Genomic DNA, 17417 nt, shown 5'->3' with positions numbered 1-17417 from the left:
CTAGATTATTTAAAGAATCTCATAGAAGATGCTGGAGATTACAGAGACACTCAAGGTAAATAACTTTTGTGGTTGCAGAGTTTTTATATTATGTTTATTTAGGTAGGGGACGAAAGTAAAAATATATTGATGACAAAATCTGTTACAAACTCTATTCATACGACTTGAAGGCCGGGTGCAGTGGCTCACACCTGTAATCCCAGCACTTTGGGAGGCCGAGGCGGGTGGATCACCTGAGGTAAAGAGTTTGAGACCAGCCTGGCCAACATGGTGAAACCCCTTCTCTACTAAAAAAAATACACAAACTAGCCAAGCGTGGTGGTGCACGTCTGTAATTCCAGCTTCTTGGGAGGCTGAGGCAGGAGAATCCCTTGAACCCGGAAGGCAGAAGTTGCAGTGAGCCGAGATTGCACCACTGCACTCCAGCCTGGGCGAGACTCTTTCTCAAAAAAAAGACTTGAGGCCTTCCTGAAAACTCCATTTTGAGCAGATTCACATAGAACCAGATAAGTAGTAAAGCAGTGCTGGGGATAGGTGAGATTATATGGACAGGGGAGACCCAAAGCCAGCCCTGCATGAGAACCAACCTCTAGCGACTGGCGGTGGGGGGAGCCAGCGTGGTGGCTGAGGTCAGGAAGCTTTGCCCTCCTGTGCTCAGTCACTCTGTGCTTGTGCCATATTCAGTTTCCCTAGAGGTCCATTTATTTGTCTTTCAAAAACAGGATTGAACCAGAACGTCTGCAAGGTCCTCAGGCTTCAAAATCATGAGTCCATGAAGTGACTAAACTACAAAGCAGGGATGAGTCTATAAAAGCATATTATTCTGGGACTGTTTAACAATAGGATATTAGCCTTCCCTCACCCATAGTAGTACTTAAGGGAAACAGTCCATTACATCATGAGGGACTCATAGCTAGTGGGATAATTGGAGTTCCTGTGTCTGTCTGCCTATCTGTGTCTCTCTCCCTCACAATCTCTCTCTCTCCCTCTCTTGCAGATAACACACACATATACACAGATTAATTCTGTTTGGGTGTTTCTGTTTAACCCCAACAACCTCTTTCAAATGTCACAGGTCTATCCCTTGTTCTTTTTTTGTTTGAGACAGAGTCTCACTCTGTCCCCCAGGCTGGAGTTCAGTGGCACGATCTTGGCTCACAGCAGCCTCCGCCTCCTGGGTTCAAGCAATTCTCCTGCCTCAGCCCCCTGAGTAGCTGGGATTACAGGCATGCACCACCATGCCCAGCTAATTTTTGTATTTTTAGTTTCACCTTATTGGCCAGGCTGGTCTCGAGCTCCTGATCGCAAGTGATCAGCCCGCCTCAGCCTTCCAAAGGCTGAGATTACAGGCGTGAGCCATCACACCCAGCCTGATCACATTCTTGTATATCCTTTACATTTGCAGAATAAAAAGTGAACATTTTTAACCCCTTTGATAGAGATTCTTATTTATTCTCTTAATCATTTCACTTCTCTAACATCTTCTGTTTGTATACATTATGCTTTTAAAGGTGGATTTTTTTAAAGGAAAAGTTTGTGGTTGGGGATCTGACAAGTTTCCTGTCTTCAGTGATCATATCTATTTGATGAAAAAGTTTATAATACCCATCAAATAAAGAACAAAGCAAATGACTTCAAAGTAAGGGTGCACCAAGCAGGACAGAATTATTTGGATGACAGAGAAAAGTATGAAGATTGAAGAGGCAGGGAAGCTTTGCAGGAAAAAGTAGGACTGGAGATGAGTGGGAGAATGGGGGATAGGAAAAATGAGCATTCCTGATGGCAGCCCCTCTCGTGAGGATACAAATTGTATATGGAACTTATAGAATAGAAAGAAAACATCTGTCCTGGGTCCTGGACTTCTGCCTTCAATGAAAGTAAATTATTAGGTCAATTTCACACATAAAACAAATTCAGGGTCAGAGATTAGGAGTTTATTTAAAGGAAATTACATGCTACAGCAAAGACAGATGACAAACCAGTGAACAGTGAGGCCCACTGTATGGCCAGAGGCACAGCAATCATATGGTGAGCAGTGGCTGGGCGTGGTGGCTCATGCCTGTAATCCCAGCATTTTGGGAGGCTGAAGCAGGTGGATCATTTGAGGTCAGGAGTTCAAGACCAGCCTCGGCAACATGGCGAAACCCTTTGCTACTAAAAATACAAAAATTGTGGGGTGTGGTGGTGCATGCCTGTAATCCCAGCTACTCAGTAGCTGAGGCATGAGAATCGCTTGAACCTGGGAGATGGAGGTTGCAGTGAGCCAAGATCCCACAACTGCACTCTAGCCTGGGCGACAGAGCAAAACTGTCTCAAGAAAAAAAGAGTGGTGAGCAGTGTGGATGAGACTCCAAGGGTGAAGGAAGGTGAGGCAAGTATAACTTTGAAAGGTAGGGAGAAGAGTTAAAGGAATAGAGGCATCAGGGCTGACATGGGGAAAGTAGAATCACAGAATGGACTGGGGAAGGTAGAGCTTGGGAGACCAGGTAACCGAGTAGCAGCAGCAGCCTTGTCATCCATTAAATCTTAAGGCATCTCTCCCTTGTCCACTGGGAATTCCAGCAGGCCAGAAAGCAGGAAATGTGTCTAAGGTAACCTCTTGAATACCTGCTGTGAAGAGGGTACCAGGCGCCGTAAATTCTGATACATGGCGGAGCACCGTGGCTCACACCTGTAATCCTAGCACTTTGGGAGGCTGAGGCGGGTGGATCACTGAGGTCAGGAGTTTGAGACCAGCCCTGCCAACGTGGCAAAACTCCGTCTCTACTAAAAATACAAAAATTAGCTGAGCATACTGGTGTGCGCCTGTCATCCCAGCTACCCAGGAGACTGAGGCAGGAGAATTGCTTGAATCTGAGAGGTGGAGGTTGCAGTGAGCCGAGATCATGCCACTGCACTTCAGCCTGGGAGACAGAGCAAGACTCTGTCTCAAAAAAAAAATTCTGATATATAGTCGGGGTCTCTCTGTAAGGAAAACCTGCTTTCTTTTAATAATAGCGATGATAATACATGTTGAAAGAATACAGAAACCTCCAGGAAGACTGTCCTTTGGTAGATTACAATAATTAGACCAAAACACCTCAACCCCTTTTCAGAAATTGATTTGTTGTTGTTGTTTTTAATTTTTTTTTTTTTGAGAAAGGGCCTCATTTTGTCACCTAGGCTGGGGTGCCGTGGTGTGATCTGGGCTCACTGCAACCTTGACCTCCTGGGCTCAAATGAGTCTCCCATCTCAGCGCCCCAAATTGCTGAGACTGCAGACATGAGCCACGACGCCTGGCTAATTTTTGGATTTTTTGTGGAAACAAGGTTTTACCTTATTGCTGAGGCTGGTCTCAAACTCCTGAGCTCAAATGATCCACCCACCTCAGCCTTCCAACGTGTTAGGATTACAGGCATGAGCCACCACACCCAGCCAGTCTTTTATTTAATAGTCCTTTTGTTGATGACCACTGTCACTGCCACAGCAGCCTCGGGAGGAGATGCTTCCCTTTCTAACACTCTACCAGTTTTCCTCAGTGGGAATGCTACTGTCGTATTGTACTGAGTAATCTTTGTGTGGGTTTCTAATGAGTAGTGTGTGGAATTTGGCATCCCTGCCTCCTACCCACTGAAGACCAGTGGATCTTCCTGGTCATTGTGAGAACCAAAAATTGTCTTTACACATGTTTATGTGTCCCTAAGGGAGCACTATGGCCTTGAGTTGAGAATAACTGCAGCCCCAAACCTGACAAAATGCAAACTTTTTCCTTTAGACCTAGTTACAAAGATAACAAGGCTGGAGTATGGAAAAACACTTTGCTAAAGGCAAAGGGTTAATAAAAAGAATAAAACACAGATCGGCCCATGAAGCTAATAACCCAGCTCACAAAATGACACTTGCAAATTCCTAAGATCTAGGATGCTTCCATGTGGCCTCTTGGAATCAGATTAAGAGACTGGGATCTGATCTTAGTCATTTCTCATAATTTTCATTTCCTATATCAAGATCCTTTTCCCTCACCATCCTTTTCTCCCAGATAGTTTATACTTGGATGGTCCTTATCTTCCAGGTGAAATCCCATCCTTAACCTTGTAAACTTGAATAGGATAATCAAATCACAGCATAAAACAACCCTGACATTCATACTGTTAATAAACATGGTCTACAGCGTCTCTTTAGAGTCTTCTTTTAGCTCATTATCTCTCCATATATTGTTTTGACCAGGTTTTTGGTGGTGGTGGTGCTGTTTGGTTTGGTTTGGTTTTGCCTTCATTGAACCTTAGTTGACTGCCTACTCACAGTCAACTAAGCTCTTCCAGAGGTTGGTTGCTATAAACTAGCTATCTTGTCCCCAGGAATTGCTTAATGTTGCAAACTGTTTGTTTCCATTGTAATTACTAAATGCACCTTTTGTTCCTGCCTCTTTCAGATGCCCTTGCTGTTGTTATAGAGGTAGCCAACCACGCCAATGACACCATGAAGCAAGGAGTAAGTGTCTTGTTATCAGTGGCTGGTGTGGTCTTGAACCTGAAAGTCCAGGCCTTCATATGCTTTCCATTGTTTTTCTGTAGGACAACTTTCAGAAACTTATGCAAATTCAGTACAGCTTAAATGGACACCATGAAATTGTGCAGCCTGGTCGGGTAAGCATTTTAGATTGCTTTTTGCAAACTTAATATGATGCATTTAGGTACCATCTGTATCTGTTTATCATTTCTGTTATAAAAATAGGTTGTTTTTGTTACTCTTCTCAGTCTTGATCACTTTATCCGTTCAAAACATTCATGATGTAAGTCACTGTGACAATTGAATTAGGAATAAGCCCATTCATGAAGTAAGTCCAATTCAATTAGGGGAGCGGCAAGGGACCCCACAGAGTATCTGATTTAATGGGATCGTTTTGTTGTGTAATGCCAGCAACCTCACACAGTTTTGAAGACAATTTCATTTAAAATCTTTAATGTAAGAGATGATGATGAAGGGAGGGAGGAAATTGGTATTTTGATCCTCCTCGGATAGCACAAAAGTGGCCTAGGGAATGAATTCAGGAAAGTTACAAAATGCAGTTGTCAGGATGTTGGATATGCTTCAGGATCAAGTACACGCTCAGTCAATTACGTGTCCCTCCATGCAGTATCCCTGGGGCCAATATTGGATTTATCCAACCCTGCTGCTTGTCCGATTCCTAAATGATTTAAGGGTTTAAAATTAACTATGACTGTAAAAAATCTCAAGGGAACTGTGGCTCCCCAGTCTGTCATGAAAAATATTCTCGGGAAAGAAAGTTGAAAAGGAGATTATATTGTCGTTGTGTTGTGATGGTAGGACTAAATGGGTGTTTGTTTGTATGAATCAGGTTTTTCTCAAAGAAGGAATTCTGATGAAGCTGTCTCGGAAAGTGATGCAACCTCGAATGTTTTTCCTGGTAAGAGGACTTGTGTAGCTCTGATTTGGCCGAGGTAGGGATAGTTGCTTAAGGAAAGGAGACGTTTATACATGTTAGATAAGCTTAGCACCTTCACATATCAGCCTTGGTGGCTTCTTTAACTGGCCGTACTGCTTAATTGAATTTCAAGTATGGGAAATAAAGTCTGCTATGATGCATAACCAGAAGATTATTTCCTTTTGGAATTTATTCCATTTCTAACTTGGAAAATTGTTCTAATCATTTTTTTAGGCAGACTGTAATACCTTCGTGGGATTTAGAATTCAAAAAACATTAAATCTGTTACAGAATTTGGAAATAAAGCATGTTTTCCAGAAATTGCCTTTTAAATTATATTCTAATAAAACATTCTAGGTAGTTCTAGTGTATATAGCAGAATATAAGTATTTTATTCAGAAAGCTATTAGCAAAGAGGTATTATTTATCCTTTAAGGTATTATTTATCCTTTAATCTTGTATCTTGTCAAAATCTTTGCAGTGGAAATGTGTTTCTTTACTTTGTCCTGTGAAATGTTTCTACTTTTCAGTTTAATGATGCCCTGCTGTATACAACACCAGTGCAGTCTGGGATGTATAAACTGAACAACATGCTCTCATTGGCTGGAATGAAGGTCTGTGCATCTGTTAGATGATTTGTTTTGTTGTTTTGTCTGAGACGGGGTCTCATTCTGTCACCCATGCTGGAGTGCAGTGGTGCAATCTTGGCTCACTGCAACCTCCACCTCTTGGGTTCAAGTGATTCTTCTGCCTCAGTCTCCTAACTAACTGGGACTACAGGTGCCCACCACCACACCTGGCTAATTTTTGTATTTTCAGTAGAGACGGGTTTCACCATGTTGGCCAGGCTGGTCTTGAACTCCTGACCTCAAGTGATCAGCCCGCCTTGGCCTCCCAAAGTGCTGGGATTACATAGACGTGAGCCACCATGCCCACCCAGGTGATTTGTTTTTAAACCCAAATAAAGTTGGGTGTGGTGGCTCATGCCTGTAATCCTAGCACTTTGGAAGGCTGAGGCCGGTGGATTACAAGGTCAGGAGTTCGAGATCAGCCTGACCAACGTGGTGAAACTCCATCTGTACTAAAAATACAGAAGAAAAAAAAAATTAGCCAGGCGTGGTGGCGCATGCCTATAATCCCAGCTACTCAGGAGGCTGAGGCAGGAGAATTGCTTGAACCTGGGAGACAGAGGTTTCAGTGAGCTGAGGTCGTGCAACTGCACTCTAGCCAGAGCAACAGTGTGAGACTCTATCTCAAAATAAATAAATAAATAAATAAATAAACCCAAATAAAGGCTGGGCACAGTGGCTCACACCTGTAGTCCCAGCACTTTGGGAGGCCAAGAGAGGATGATAGCTTGAGCTCAAGAGTTAAGAGACCAGCCTAGGCAACGTAGTGAAACCCCCATCTCTATTAAAAATAATAACAACAAATATGTGATATACTTAGAGAAAATTCCCTAAGATAAATATCTTTCTTACATCCTTTACTTTTCTCTCTATATATGTTACTGTTTATGCATTTGTTTTTTTTGTTTTGTTTTGTTTTGTAACAGAGTCTCACTCTGTTGCCCAGGCTAGAGTGCAGTGGTACGATCTCAGCTCACTGCAACCTCTGCCTCCTGGGTTTGAGAGATTCTCCTGACTCAGCCTCTTGAGTAGCTGGGACTACAGGCTCAGCTAATTTTTGTATTTTTCATAGAGATGGGGTTTCACTATGTCGGCCAGGCTAGTCTCAAACTCGTGACCTCAAGTGATCCACCCACCTTCGCCTCCCAAAGTGCTGAGATTACAGGCGTGAGCCAGTGCACCCTGCCTGTTTATGCTTTTGATTATTCATTCATGTAGTCATTTGTTCATTCATGCGTTAATTTATTCATAAGATATTTTTTGAGAACTACTATAAACAAAACATTAATAGGTTTGGTGGAAAATACGAAGATAAGTTGAAGCATGATTCTTATTGTCTTTCCTCCCCAGGGACTTAGCAACTAGTTGGGAAGACAGTACACTACACATAAATACCTATAAAGTAGACAGTAATGAGTATCACTATAAAGGCACAATTACAGTTTTGGGAGTTCAGAAAATAAAGAACTTGCAGTGTTTGATGATCATGGTGGGGACTGGCCTGCAGCTTTTGAGAGCAGCTAGGAAAGAAGGAGAAAAGAGAAAGAGCCAGTGGACCTTAAAGTATAGGTCACATTTGGCCATGCTGAGATGTAGGGGAAAGGCATTCCAGGTGGAGGGCATATTGTGAGCAAAGTCCTGGAGGTGGGAAAGGTGGGCCAGCGTGTGGTCTTTTCAATTCGTCTGGAGCATAGAGTAGATGAAGGAGAATAGCAGTAGAGAAAGCTGGATAGGAAGGTTTGTCGTGGATGTCAGAGCCAGGGCCATTGGACTTCAGCTCATTAATACGGTTTTCAGTAGGATGAGTCAGCTCAAATTGTTGTGCTTTCTTCCAGGTCAGAAAACCTACCCAAGAAGCCTATCAGAATGAATTAAAGATTGAAAGTGTAGAACGTTCCTTCATTCTCTCAGCCAGGTAAGTTTTTTCTTCTCTTTTTTTTCCTCATTCTGAGTCTGCTTGCTAGGCAATGTCAGGAAAATTTTGGTTTTTGGTTTTTTTTTGATACAACATCTCACTCTGTCACCCAGGCTGGAGTGCAGTGGCACAATCACGGCTCACTGCAGCCTCTACCTCCATGGCCCAAGCAGTTCTCCCACCTCAGCCTCTTGAATAGCTGGGACCACAGGCATGCACTACCATACCCAGCTAACTTAAAAAACATTTTTTTGTGTGCCTGGTGCGGTGACTCACGCCTGTAGTACCAGCACTTTGGGATGCCGAGCTGGGTGGATCACTTGAGGTCAGGAGTTTGAGACCAGCCTATCCAACATGATTTAACCCCATCTCTACTAAAAATACAAAAATTAGCCAGGTACGGTGACAGGCACCTGTAGTCCCAGCTACTCAGGAGGCTGAGGCAGGAGAATTGCTTGAACCCAGGAGGCAGAGGTTGCAGTGAGCCAAGATCCCACCACTGCACTCCAGCCTACGTGACAGAGAGAGATTCTGTCTCAAAAAAAAAAAAATTTTTTTTTGTAGAGATGGGGTCTCCGTATGTTCCCCAGGTTGATCTTGAACTCCTGAGCTCATGCAGTCTTCCCGCCTTGGCCTCCCAAAGTGCTGAGATTACAGGTGTGAGTCACTGTGCCTGGCCTATTTTAAGAATATATAAAAATAGATATTTGTCAGTATAACAGGGTCAGATATTGCCAGCACTTTTTGCATTTAGGCTAACTACTAACTTTTTGTTTCTTCTTTTTCTTCTTTCCCAATACCGTGCAGTTTTACTCTTGATTTACCATGCAAGGAAGTGGCTGAGAGCTGAGGCAATAGTATGCTAGAAGCACAGAGATTAAAATGTTCTTCTGAAGAGAATAATAATGGTGAAAGTGCTTTGCTGATCATTTTTTTAAGTGACTATTTCAGATTGTTGTTGTTGTTGTTGTTGTTTTTTTTGAGACAGAGTCTCGCTCTGTCGCCCAGGCTGGAGTGCAGTGGCCGGATCTCAGCTCACTGCAAGCTCTGCCTCCCGGGTTCACGCCATTCTCCTGCCTCAGCCTCCCGAGTGGCTGGGACTACAGGCGTCCGCCACCTCGCCTGGCTAGTTTTTTGTATTTTTTTGGTAGAGACGGGGTTTCATCATGTTAGCCAGGATGGTCTCGATCTCCTGACCTTGTGATCCGCCCATCTCGGCCTCCCAAAGTGCTGGGATTACAGGCCTGAGCCACCGCGCCCGGCCTCAGATTGTTTTTAAGAACAACTAGTGCTTTATAGGTTATTAGGAAATTTGTATGTGTCACTTAAAGTTTCTAACAAATCTATGAGGTAGGTGTAATCTCCTATTAAAAGTTAGGAAACTAAATTACAGATAAATGGAGTTGCTGTCTTACAGATACATAGTTGACACAGCCAGGATGCAAATTGAAGTCTTTTGCTTTAAATCCGTTGTTATGAGCTGGGTGCAGTAGCTCACACCTGTAGTCAAGCACTTTGGGAGACCAAGGCAGGTGGATTACCTGAAGTCAGGAGTTTGAGACCAGCCTGGCCAACATGGTGAAACCCATCTCTACTAAAAATACAAAAAAATTAGCTGGACATGGTGGCATGTGCCTGTAATCCCAGCTACTTGGGAGGCTGAGGCAGGAGAATCACTTGAACCCAGGTGGTGGAGGTTGCAGTGAACTGAGATCACTCCACTGCACTCCAGCCTGGGTGACTGAGTGAGACTCCATCTCCGAAAGAAGGGAGGGAGGGAGGGAAAAGAAATCCATTGTTGTTTATGATACCACCTTGCCCCATACCGGAACCTGCAGTGACTTAATATCTTACCATAATGTAATTCAAGTGCTAAGGAAACCTGAAACTCTATGACTCATAAAAATGCATTATTGAGTTACTGACTGAGTGGCGGAAGTGGGTATTTGGGAAGGTTTGACTAGTGAAGGGAGAGATGCCAATAGTCATAGCATGCTCCACTGCACAATCTAAATAATGAGACACGCTCTTCTCAGACTTAACCTTTGATCTAATAAAAATAGAAGCAAATGCTTTTGTAACACTTACTGTATGCCAGGCACTGTCATAAAGACTTTATGTGTAGTACTTCATTTCATCTTCACAGCAACCTGTTGAGGCAAGTTGCTGTTATTATACCCATTCTATGCTGAGAAAAGCCACTCATCTATACTAGCAGAGCCAGGATTTGAACCCAGGCAGTCTGTTTCCAATTGTCCATACCACTAAAATCAGCTAGGATCTTAGGAGCAGATGGAGTAGTGGCCAGAATCATGTATTACTCTGCATCAGTCACAGTGCCCATGTTCTGTTTTCTATTTATTTTCTAAGTTCCATGATAACTTTGTGGGGTGAGTATTATCTTGATCTTCTAGATTAGAAAAATGGAGGCTCAGAGAGGTTCAATAACACATCTAAGGTTACATGAGTAGTAAGCAATGGAGCTGTGATTTGAACCTAGGTGTTTCTGACAACCTTTATAATTTTGCTTATGTCCATGAATGTCAAGGACTCAAACCAAATGTCTGATTTCCCAAAATCAGAGGACGACAAGTCATCCTGGGGTGTGCTACTCCTCTGAAATGCAATAACCACTGCTGCCTGACATACATGATGACAGGAGAAGACAAACACCTGTGTCCAGGGTTTGTCAAATGCTGTGTGGCTACCAGTCAGAACAAGCAAAGCTTTTGGGGGTACCTGAAGCATCCACCAGATACCAATATTTAGAGAGTGCAGGTAAACTCTTGATCACTTGGCATTGTGACTTTTTTCTTTCTTTTGTTTTCCTTTTTTTTGAGACAGGGTCTCGCTCTGTTACCCAAACTGGAGTACAGTGGCACGATCTCGGCTGACTGCAGCCTCTGCCTCCCAGCTTCAAGTGATTCTTGTGCCTCAGCCTCCCAAGTAGCTGGGATTACAGGCATGTGCCACCACACCCAGCTAAGTTTTGTATTTTTAGTAGAGACATGGTTTCACCATGTTGCCCAGGCTGGTCTTGAACTCCTAACCTCAAGTGATCCACCTGCCTCAGCCTCTCAAAGTGCTGGGATTACAGGTGTGAGTCACCATGTCTGGCCATCTTTTTAAATTTTAAAATAGAGATGAGGTTTCACCGTGTTGGCCAGGCTGGTCTTGAACTCCTGACCTCAGGTGATCCGCCTGCCTCAGCCTCCCAAAGTGCTACAGGCAGGATTGCGTTCAGCCCTTTTTTCATTTTTGAGGGATAGAGGAGTTTGAACAAAAGTTCAAAGAACAAGGCCGGGCGAAGTGGCTCACGCCTGTAATCCCAGCACTTTGGGATGCCGAGGTGGGTGGATCACGAAATCAGGAGATCGAGACCATCCTGGCTAACATGGTGAAACCCCATCTCTACTAAAAATATAAAAATTAGCCGGGTATGGTGGCACGTACCTGTAGTCCCAGCTAGTCAGGAGGCTGAGGCAGGAGAATTGCTTGAACCTGGGAAGCGGAGGTTGCAGTGAACCAAGATCACACCACTGCACTCCAGCCTGGCAACAGAGTGAGGCTCCATCTAGAAAGAAAGAGAAAGAGAGAGAGAGAGAGAGAGAGAGAAAAGGAAAGAAAGAAAGTTCAAAGAACATTAAGACCCCCTGTGTATCATGTTCCCAGTGAGTGCTTGAGCTTGGTTCTTAAAATCAAGAAAGTTATTTTCAAAATTCCAAGGAGGAAATGCCTATAGAAAAGTCAAGTTTTAATTGCACTTCTATTTCCCAAGTAAAAATGAGCCTTGGTGAAAAACAGTAATCTATTTTATTAAGATTAAATAATTCAGGAAATTATAGTAAATGTTTTTCTTTGGTTGTCAGGTAAATACCTGGATGTTCATGATTTCCAGATCAGTACCAGACAGGTGTAATGGCTCTGATCAAGGTTTATATTTCTGTAACTTTTTTTTTTTTCCTTTTTGTGACAGAGTCTCACTCTGTTGCCCAGAGGTGCACTGACGCAATCTCGACTCACTGCAACCTCCACCTCCTGGGTTCGAGCAATTCTCCTGCCCTAGTGTTCTGAGTCACTGGGACCACAGGTTTGCGCCACCACACCTGGCTAAATATTTTTTGGATTTTTAGTAGAGACGGAGTTTCACCATGTTGGCCAGGCTGGTCTCGGAACTCCTGACCTCAAGTGATCCGCTCGCCTTGGCCTCCCAAAGTGCTGGAATTACAGCCATGAGCCACCATGCCCAGCAACATAACTATTTCCATTCTTCTTATCCATCAGGGTAAGCTGGAGAGAGAGAACTCTTCTCTCTTCTGCTGTCAGCTGGAGAGAGAGAACTACCCCGCGAATCTCATCCAGGTTGCTGCTAGTGGTAGCTGGGTAGACAGCTTCAGTTTCTTATCAGAAGCAAAAATAAACACCACAGGCTTTCACACCCATTCCTTTTCTTCCATCTCGGAAGGATCCAGCATGCCCAACAAGATGTCAAGGTCCTTCCTGATCCTTACCATCAATGATGGGAAAAGGGCATTTTTCTGTTGGCTCATCACTGTTGTAAGCATTGATATCCTTGCTCCAGGCAAGATGTTCCTCAGTACTGTCTGTTACAAGGGCAATCAACTTGACATTACTCTTGGTGAATTCTGGTGCCAGCTTTGCAGCTCTGCCAAGCTCCATGGTGTAAACTGGTGTAGAGTCCTGAGGGTGGGAAAAAAGAATGCCACAGGAGTCTCCTAGAAGGTCGTGGGAACAGATACAGCCAACAGTGCTGTATCAGCCAACAGTGCCTCAAAGTTGGGAGTCTTGTCCCCAAGAAGCAGCCCTCTGTGGATGGCAGCAGTAGTAACATGAGTGGGCGAGATGGTGTAGCCACGGCAGCAAGCGGCCAGCTGGTCCGGGCAATCCTGTTTGTCTTTTTGTTAGTAGTCTGGGGCTCAGTGATAAGCAGTGATAACTGAGAGCAATCATTGCTGAGTCTAACTTTAGTGATGAGAGGAAGTCATTGTTTGGAGACTGGCAGATGGAGAGCCATTAGGGAAGGAGACTGTCCACTATCGACCATTCGACAAATGTTTACTGGGCATCACCTACCCTGTTCAGGAGCTGGGGATGTGCAATCCCTGCCTTTAAGGCTAAGCCTTTATTCTAAAGTGGGAGATACACAATAATCAGGTTTATTTATATATATGCACATATAAATAATTTGGAGTGTTCAGTGTTATAAAGAAGAATTAAGTAGGCTGTGCAGATAGAAAGTGATGAGGTCAAGAACTTTTATGGGGTGAGGGGGGATCAGAAAAGTTATCTCTGAGGAGCATCAGAGACCAGAAGCAAATCCTAGATGGAAGGAACAGCAAGAACAAAAGACATACCGGGGAGGTATGTAAGGGTGTAGTCTGTTAAACAGCAAGAAGTCCAGTATAGGTAGAGCCTAGTACTCCGGGGAGAGCCTAGTACTCCCCTAGTACCAGGGGAGATTAAATGTGAGTTACAGTTTGGGGGCAAGAGCTGGGGGCCACCCATAGTAAGGTCATTGCATTTTTAAGAGTTTTTAGCTAAGTGATAATATCGACTTTATATTTGTAAAAGATCACACCGGCTTCTTTGTAGAAGACAGACCATCAGGAGACTAGAGTAGAAGTTGGGCAACCAGGTAGTGAGTGGGCAGTAGATGATGGTGTGTCTTGGGTTAAAGTGATGAACAATGGTATGAATCAGAAAAAGCCCAACAATGGGCTGAATGTGGGCTCTGCAGGAGAAATAATTGAACTGGAAAGTTCTCGATAAAGGAAAAATAAATTTCCAAGGGAGGATCAAGCTGGCAGGAGGGAAAGACAGCTAAGGCATATTGAATGTCATTGGTATACCATGCTCTCCTTTCAAATTCCTCCAACCAGTTAGTCTGGTACTGCATCCCATATTAAAGGGGGTAAGGAGGCCTCATCCCTATTAAGTCTCTCCATCCCCTCCCACCAACACACTGCATACTCTATCAGCACAGATCTGCGTGTGACTCCATGCATGCCAGCCAACTCCACCGCTGTCTGCCTTCCACAGGTGTCACTTCCACCTGCAGTTCATCCCTTTGTTCAGTAAGGAGTATGGCGCCTCTACCTTGGGCCAGGCATTGTGCTGGGCATCAGGACATAGTAGATTAAAAATTAAAAGGGTCAAGTTGGGTGCAGTGGCTCACACCTGTAATCCCAACACTTTGAGAGGCCAAGGCAGGCGGACCACTTGAGGTCAGGAGTTCAAGACCAGCCTGGCCAACATGGTGAAACCCCGTTTAATATTTTATACTAAAAATACAAAAATTAGCTAGGCATAGTGGTACACGCCTGTAATCCCAGCTACTCAGGAGGCTGAGGCAGGAGAATTGCTTGAACTTGGGAGGCAGAAGTTACAGTGAGCCAAGATCGCACTACTGTACTCCAGTCTGGGCAACAGAGCGAGACTCCGTCTCAAAAAAAAAAAAAAAAAAAAAAATTAAAAGGGCCCTTCCTTCACTGAGCTGACATTCCCTGGAGGAGGACATGCACTTAGCAAATATTAACACAATTAAGTATTGGGTGATTAAATGATGCACAGAAAAAGTACCAGAGGCTAGGAGGCTGTAAAGCAAAGGACCTTAAACTACAATGGGGGAGAGAGGGCAGCCTCTTCCCTACAACCCTTGCTGTTTATATTGACTTAGGAAAGATAAGTAGGAGTCAGAGGGGCAAAGAGGAAAAAGGAAGAGCCTCCTGGTCATTAGGAGCACTGTGTACAAAGGTCCTTAGGTGAGAAGGGGCATGACATATTCAGAGAATTGGAAGGCCAGTGTGGCATGAGCTCAAGAATGAGGAGAATGACCCAGGACAAGCCTGGAGGGACAGGTGACTTAGATGCTGCAGAACCATCTTGTGGGATTTGCTCTTTAGCCTAAGAGCCACAGGAAGCCACTGAAAGGCTTATACAAGGGAATGATATGATCAGATTGGCATTTTTTAAAGAGTTTACGGCTGCTGCATGGAATATGGTTTGGGAGGTGGCCTAAAGGAGGGGACTGATTGGACACAGGGTATAAGAGGAGTTCTTCAGAGGAGACTCCAGCATATACTATGAATTGGGAGGTGGTGCCATGCACTGTGACAGGGAGCACTGGGAAAGGAGCAGCTTTAAGGGAGAAATTGGGAGTTGAGTTTCAGGTGTGCATGTGGAATGTAAGGTGCCTATGCAACATCCAAATGCAGCCATCAAAGGGCAGTTTCTGTAAGGATCTGGATTTCAGAGGGAAGTTGGGGCCAGAGGCATGTATTTGGGCACCATCAGCTTAGAGATGACCACACCTGGCAGACTGAATGAGGGTACACAGAGAGACAGAGTGCCCTGCCAAACTCCTGTAACTCTTCAAGCCCTAACTTTGTCATCACCTTTGCAAAGCCATCCCTGCTACTTACATAGGGTAATTTACTACTTCTGTGTTATTTATCTACATTTGTTACATCATATGTTAATTACATGTTTCACCTCAATTCAGTGTGCATCCTTACAAGTGAGGTATATTTTGTGTGCCCAGTTCTTGGCTTAGGTCCTGACTTAGTAGGCTCCTAGTGAACATTACTCACAATGTTACTCACAAATCAAAGTGGTGTGGCCTTTGAACCTCAGAGGCATCCTGCAGTTAGTCCAAGTAGTAAATGGTATGGCATGGACGAACAACCCCAAATCCTTTCTATTGAAGAGTTTCTAACCCTTTTTTTTTTTTTTTGGAGACACAGTCTCACTTTGTTGCCCAGGCTGGAGTGCAGTGGCACGATCTCAGCTCACTGCAACCACCACCTCCCAGATTCAGGTGATTCTCCTGCCTCAGCCTCCTGAGTAGCTGTGACTACAGGTGCACACCACCATGCCTGGCTAATTTTTGTATTCTTAGTAGAGACGGGGTTTTGCCATGTTGGCCACGCTGGTCTCAAACTCCTGACCTCAGGTGATCTGCCCTCCTCAGCCTCCCAAAGTGCTGGGATTACAGGCATGAGCCACCATGCCTGGCCAGGTTTTTAACCCTTGGCAGTTCATCCCAGTCATTGGGAAAGTGGTACTTGACACAAATTTGCTTTCTTGTACTATACACATTCTATAAAGAAAATAATACTTGACTTAACAGTTTTTCAGTTTGAGGAAGATGCTGATTCTTCTGCTAATCATGTTACAAAAGGAGACTAGAATATCTCCACTGGATGCTGCGGGCAAATGTGTGTGGTCTGTGAGAAATGTGTTATCAAGAGCTGGTAAACATTGTCTTGGCAGAACCCCACACAGGAGAGAGCCAGGAATGATTAAATGAGAGAACAGCATATGTGACATGATTTGCACAGTTGAATCACATTCCACATGCTCCCCGGGTTCCAGAAGAATCCAACAGCAATTCTCAAATTTACCATCTGCCTCTCTGCTTTCTGTTACTCTTCTGGTGAGGAGTCGGGGAGGGAGGGAGAGATGGTAATTTTTATGAATGTTTGCTTGGAACCCTGAGCGTGTGTTCTCATCATGTAGTTCTGCAGAGAACATGAGCAGAGGCTAGCAATGACCTGGTGGTGAGAGGTTCAGTCCTTAACTACACTTGGGTTTAATATCAGCTCATCACTTAGTAGTCTGTTGTCTATAAAGCAAATTATGAAACATTACTAATTCTCAGTTTCCTAACCTGTAAATGGTGAAGGTGGGTGATGATGTTGTAGTTGGGGGCAGGGGGTGTAAGATCCAATGTGTATTCCATGCGGAAGCTCTGAGGGTGAGACATGGTGACATTTGCTAAGCATTTAGCAGAGCTGGCTGACGTAGTAACTGTTAAATGGCATCCAGTTTTGGCAGTAATGCTAGAATAGTAGCGGTAAATAAGGTGTGGTTTTGTTTGGTTTAGAGAGAAAGGGGTTATTTCTTTTTTGTTGTTCTTTGTATATAACGAAAATTTGAGAAATGTGTTTTAAAATTTTATTTGTAAACTGGATTTCTACCTTTTTTAATCCATGTGAATGAACATTCTAAATGGCACTCAAGCCATGGATTAGGGAGATGCTTTCTGAGAATGATGATTGTAGGCAAGGTGAGTGGTTTCTATTCTTGACCTGCCCTGGGTTCTCTGAAATACAGCAACATATGTCTATATGTACCATTATTAATGGTGGAATTTTTTATTTTAGAAACACTGTTTAAGAGTTCAAATAGGCCGGGCGCGGTGGCTCATGCCTGTAATCCCAGCACTTTGGGAGGCCGAGGCGGGCGGATCACAAGGTCAGGAGATCAAAACCATCCTGGGTAACACGATGAAACCCCGTCTCTACTAAAAATACAAAAAATTAGCCTGGCGTAGTGGCCGGCGCCTGTAGTCCCAGCTACTCAGGAGGCTGAGACAGGAGAATGGTGTGAATCCAGGAGGCGGAGTTTGCAGTGAGCCGAGATCGC

At 44.1% G+C, this 17417-nt stretch overlaps 1 protein-coding gene and 1 pseudogene across 5 annotated transcripts in view; one reads left to right on the top strand and one right to left on the bottom strand.

The window, feature by feature from the left end:
* Positions 1-17417, top strand: part of FGD6 (FYVE, RhoGEF and PH domain containing 6) — a 132288-nt gene that overhangs the window by 99238 nt on the left and 15633 nt on the right. For 4 of the 5 annotated variants that reach the window (XR_001892892.3, XM_021922791.2, XM_021922790.2 and 1 more), the window contains exons 9-14: positions 5-55; positions 4413-4471; positions 4555-4626; positions 5340-5408; positions 5957-6040; positions 7891-7970. Coding sequence is in view for 3 of the 5 variants with exons in the window: in XM_021922791.2 (XP_021778483.1) it covers positions 5-55; positions 4413-4471; positions 4555-4626; positions 5340-5408; positions 5957-6040; positions 7891-7970 (415 nt within the window). In the remaining 2 variants the exon portion in view is untranslated. Of the gene's footprint in view, positions 1-4; positions 56-4412; positions 4472-4554; positions 4627-5339; positions 5409-5956; positions 6041-7890; positions 7971-8777; positions 8879-17417 lie in introns of all 5 variants that reach the window. The other variant, XR_002515789.2, reaches the window with a different exon arrangement.
* On the bottom strand, positions 12128-16755 carry LOC103875982 (annotated as a pseudogene).

Source organism: Papio anubis, chromosome 9 (assembly GCF_008728515.1).
Source record: "Papio anubis isolate 15944 chromosome 9, Panubis1.0, whole genome shotgun sequence".
In the NCBI taxonomy this organism is placed as follows: domain Eukaryota; kingdom Metazoa; phylum Chordata; class Mammalia; order Primates; family Cercopithecidae; genus Papio; species Papio anubis.
The sequence above is the reverse complement of the archived record's forward strand: the minus strand, read 5'-3'. Positions and strand labels throughout refer to the sequence as shown.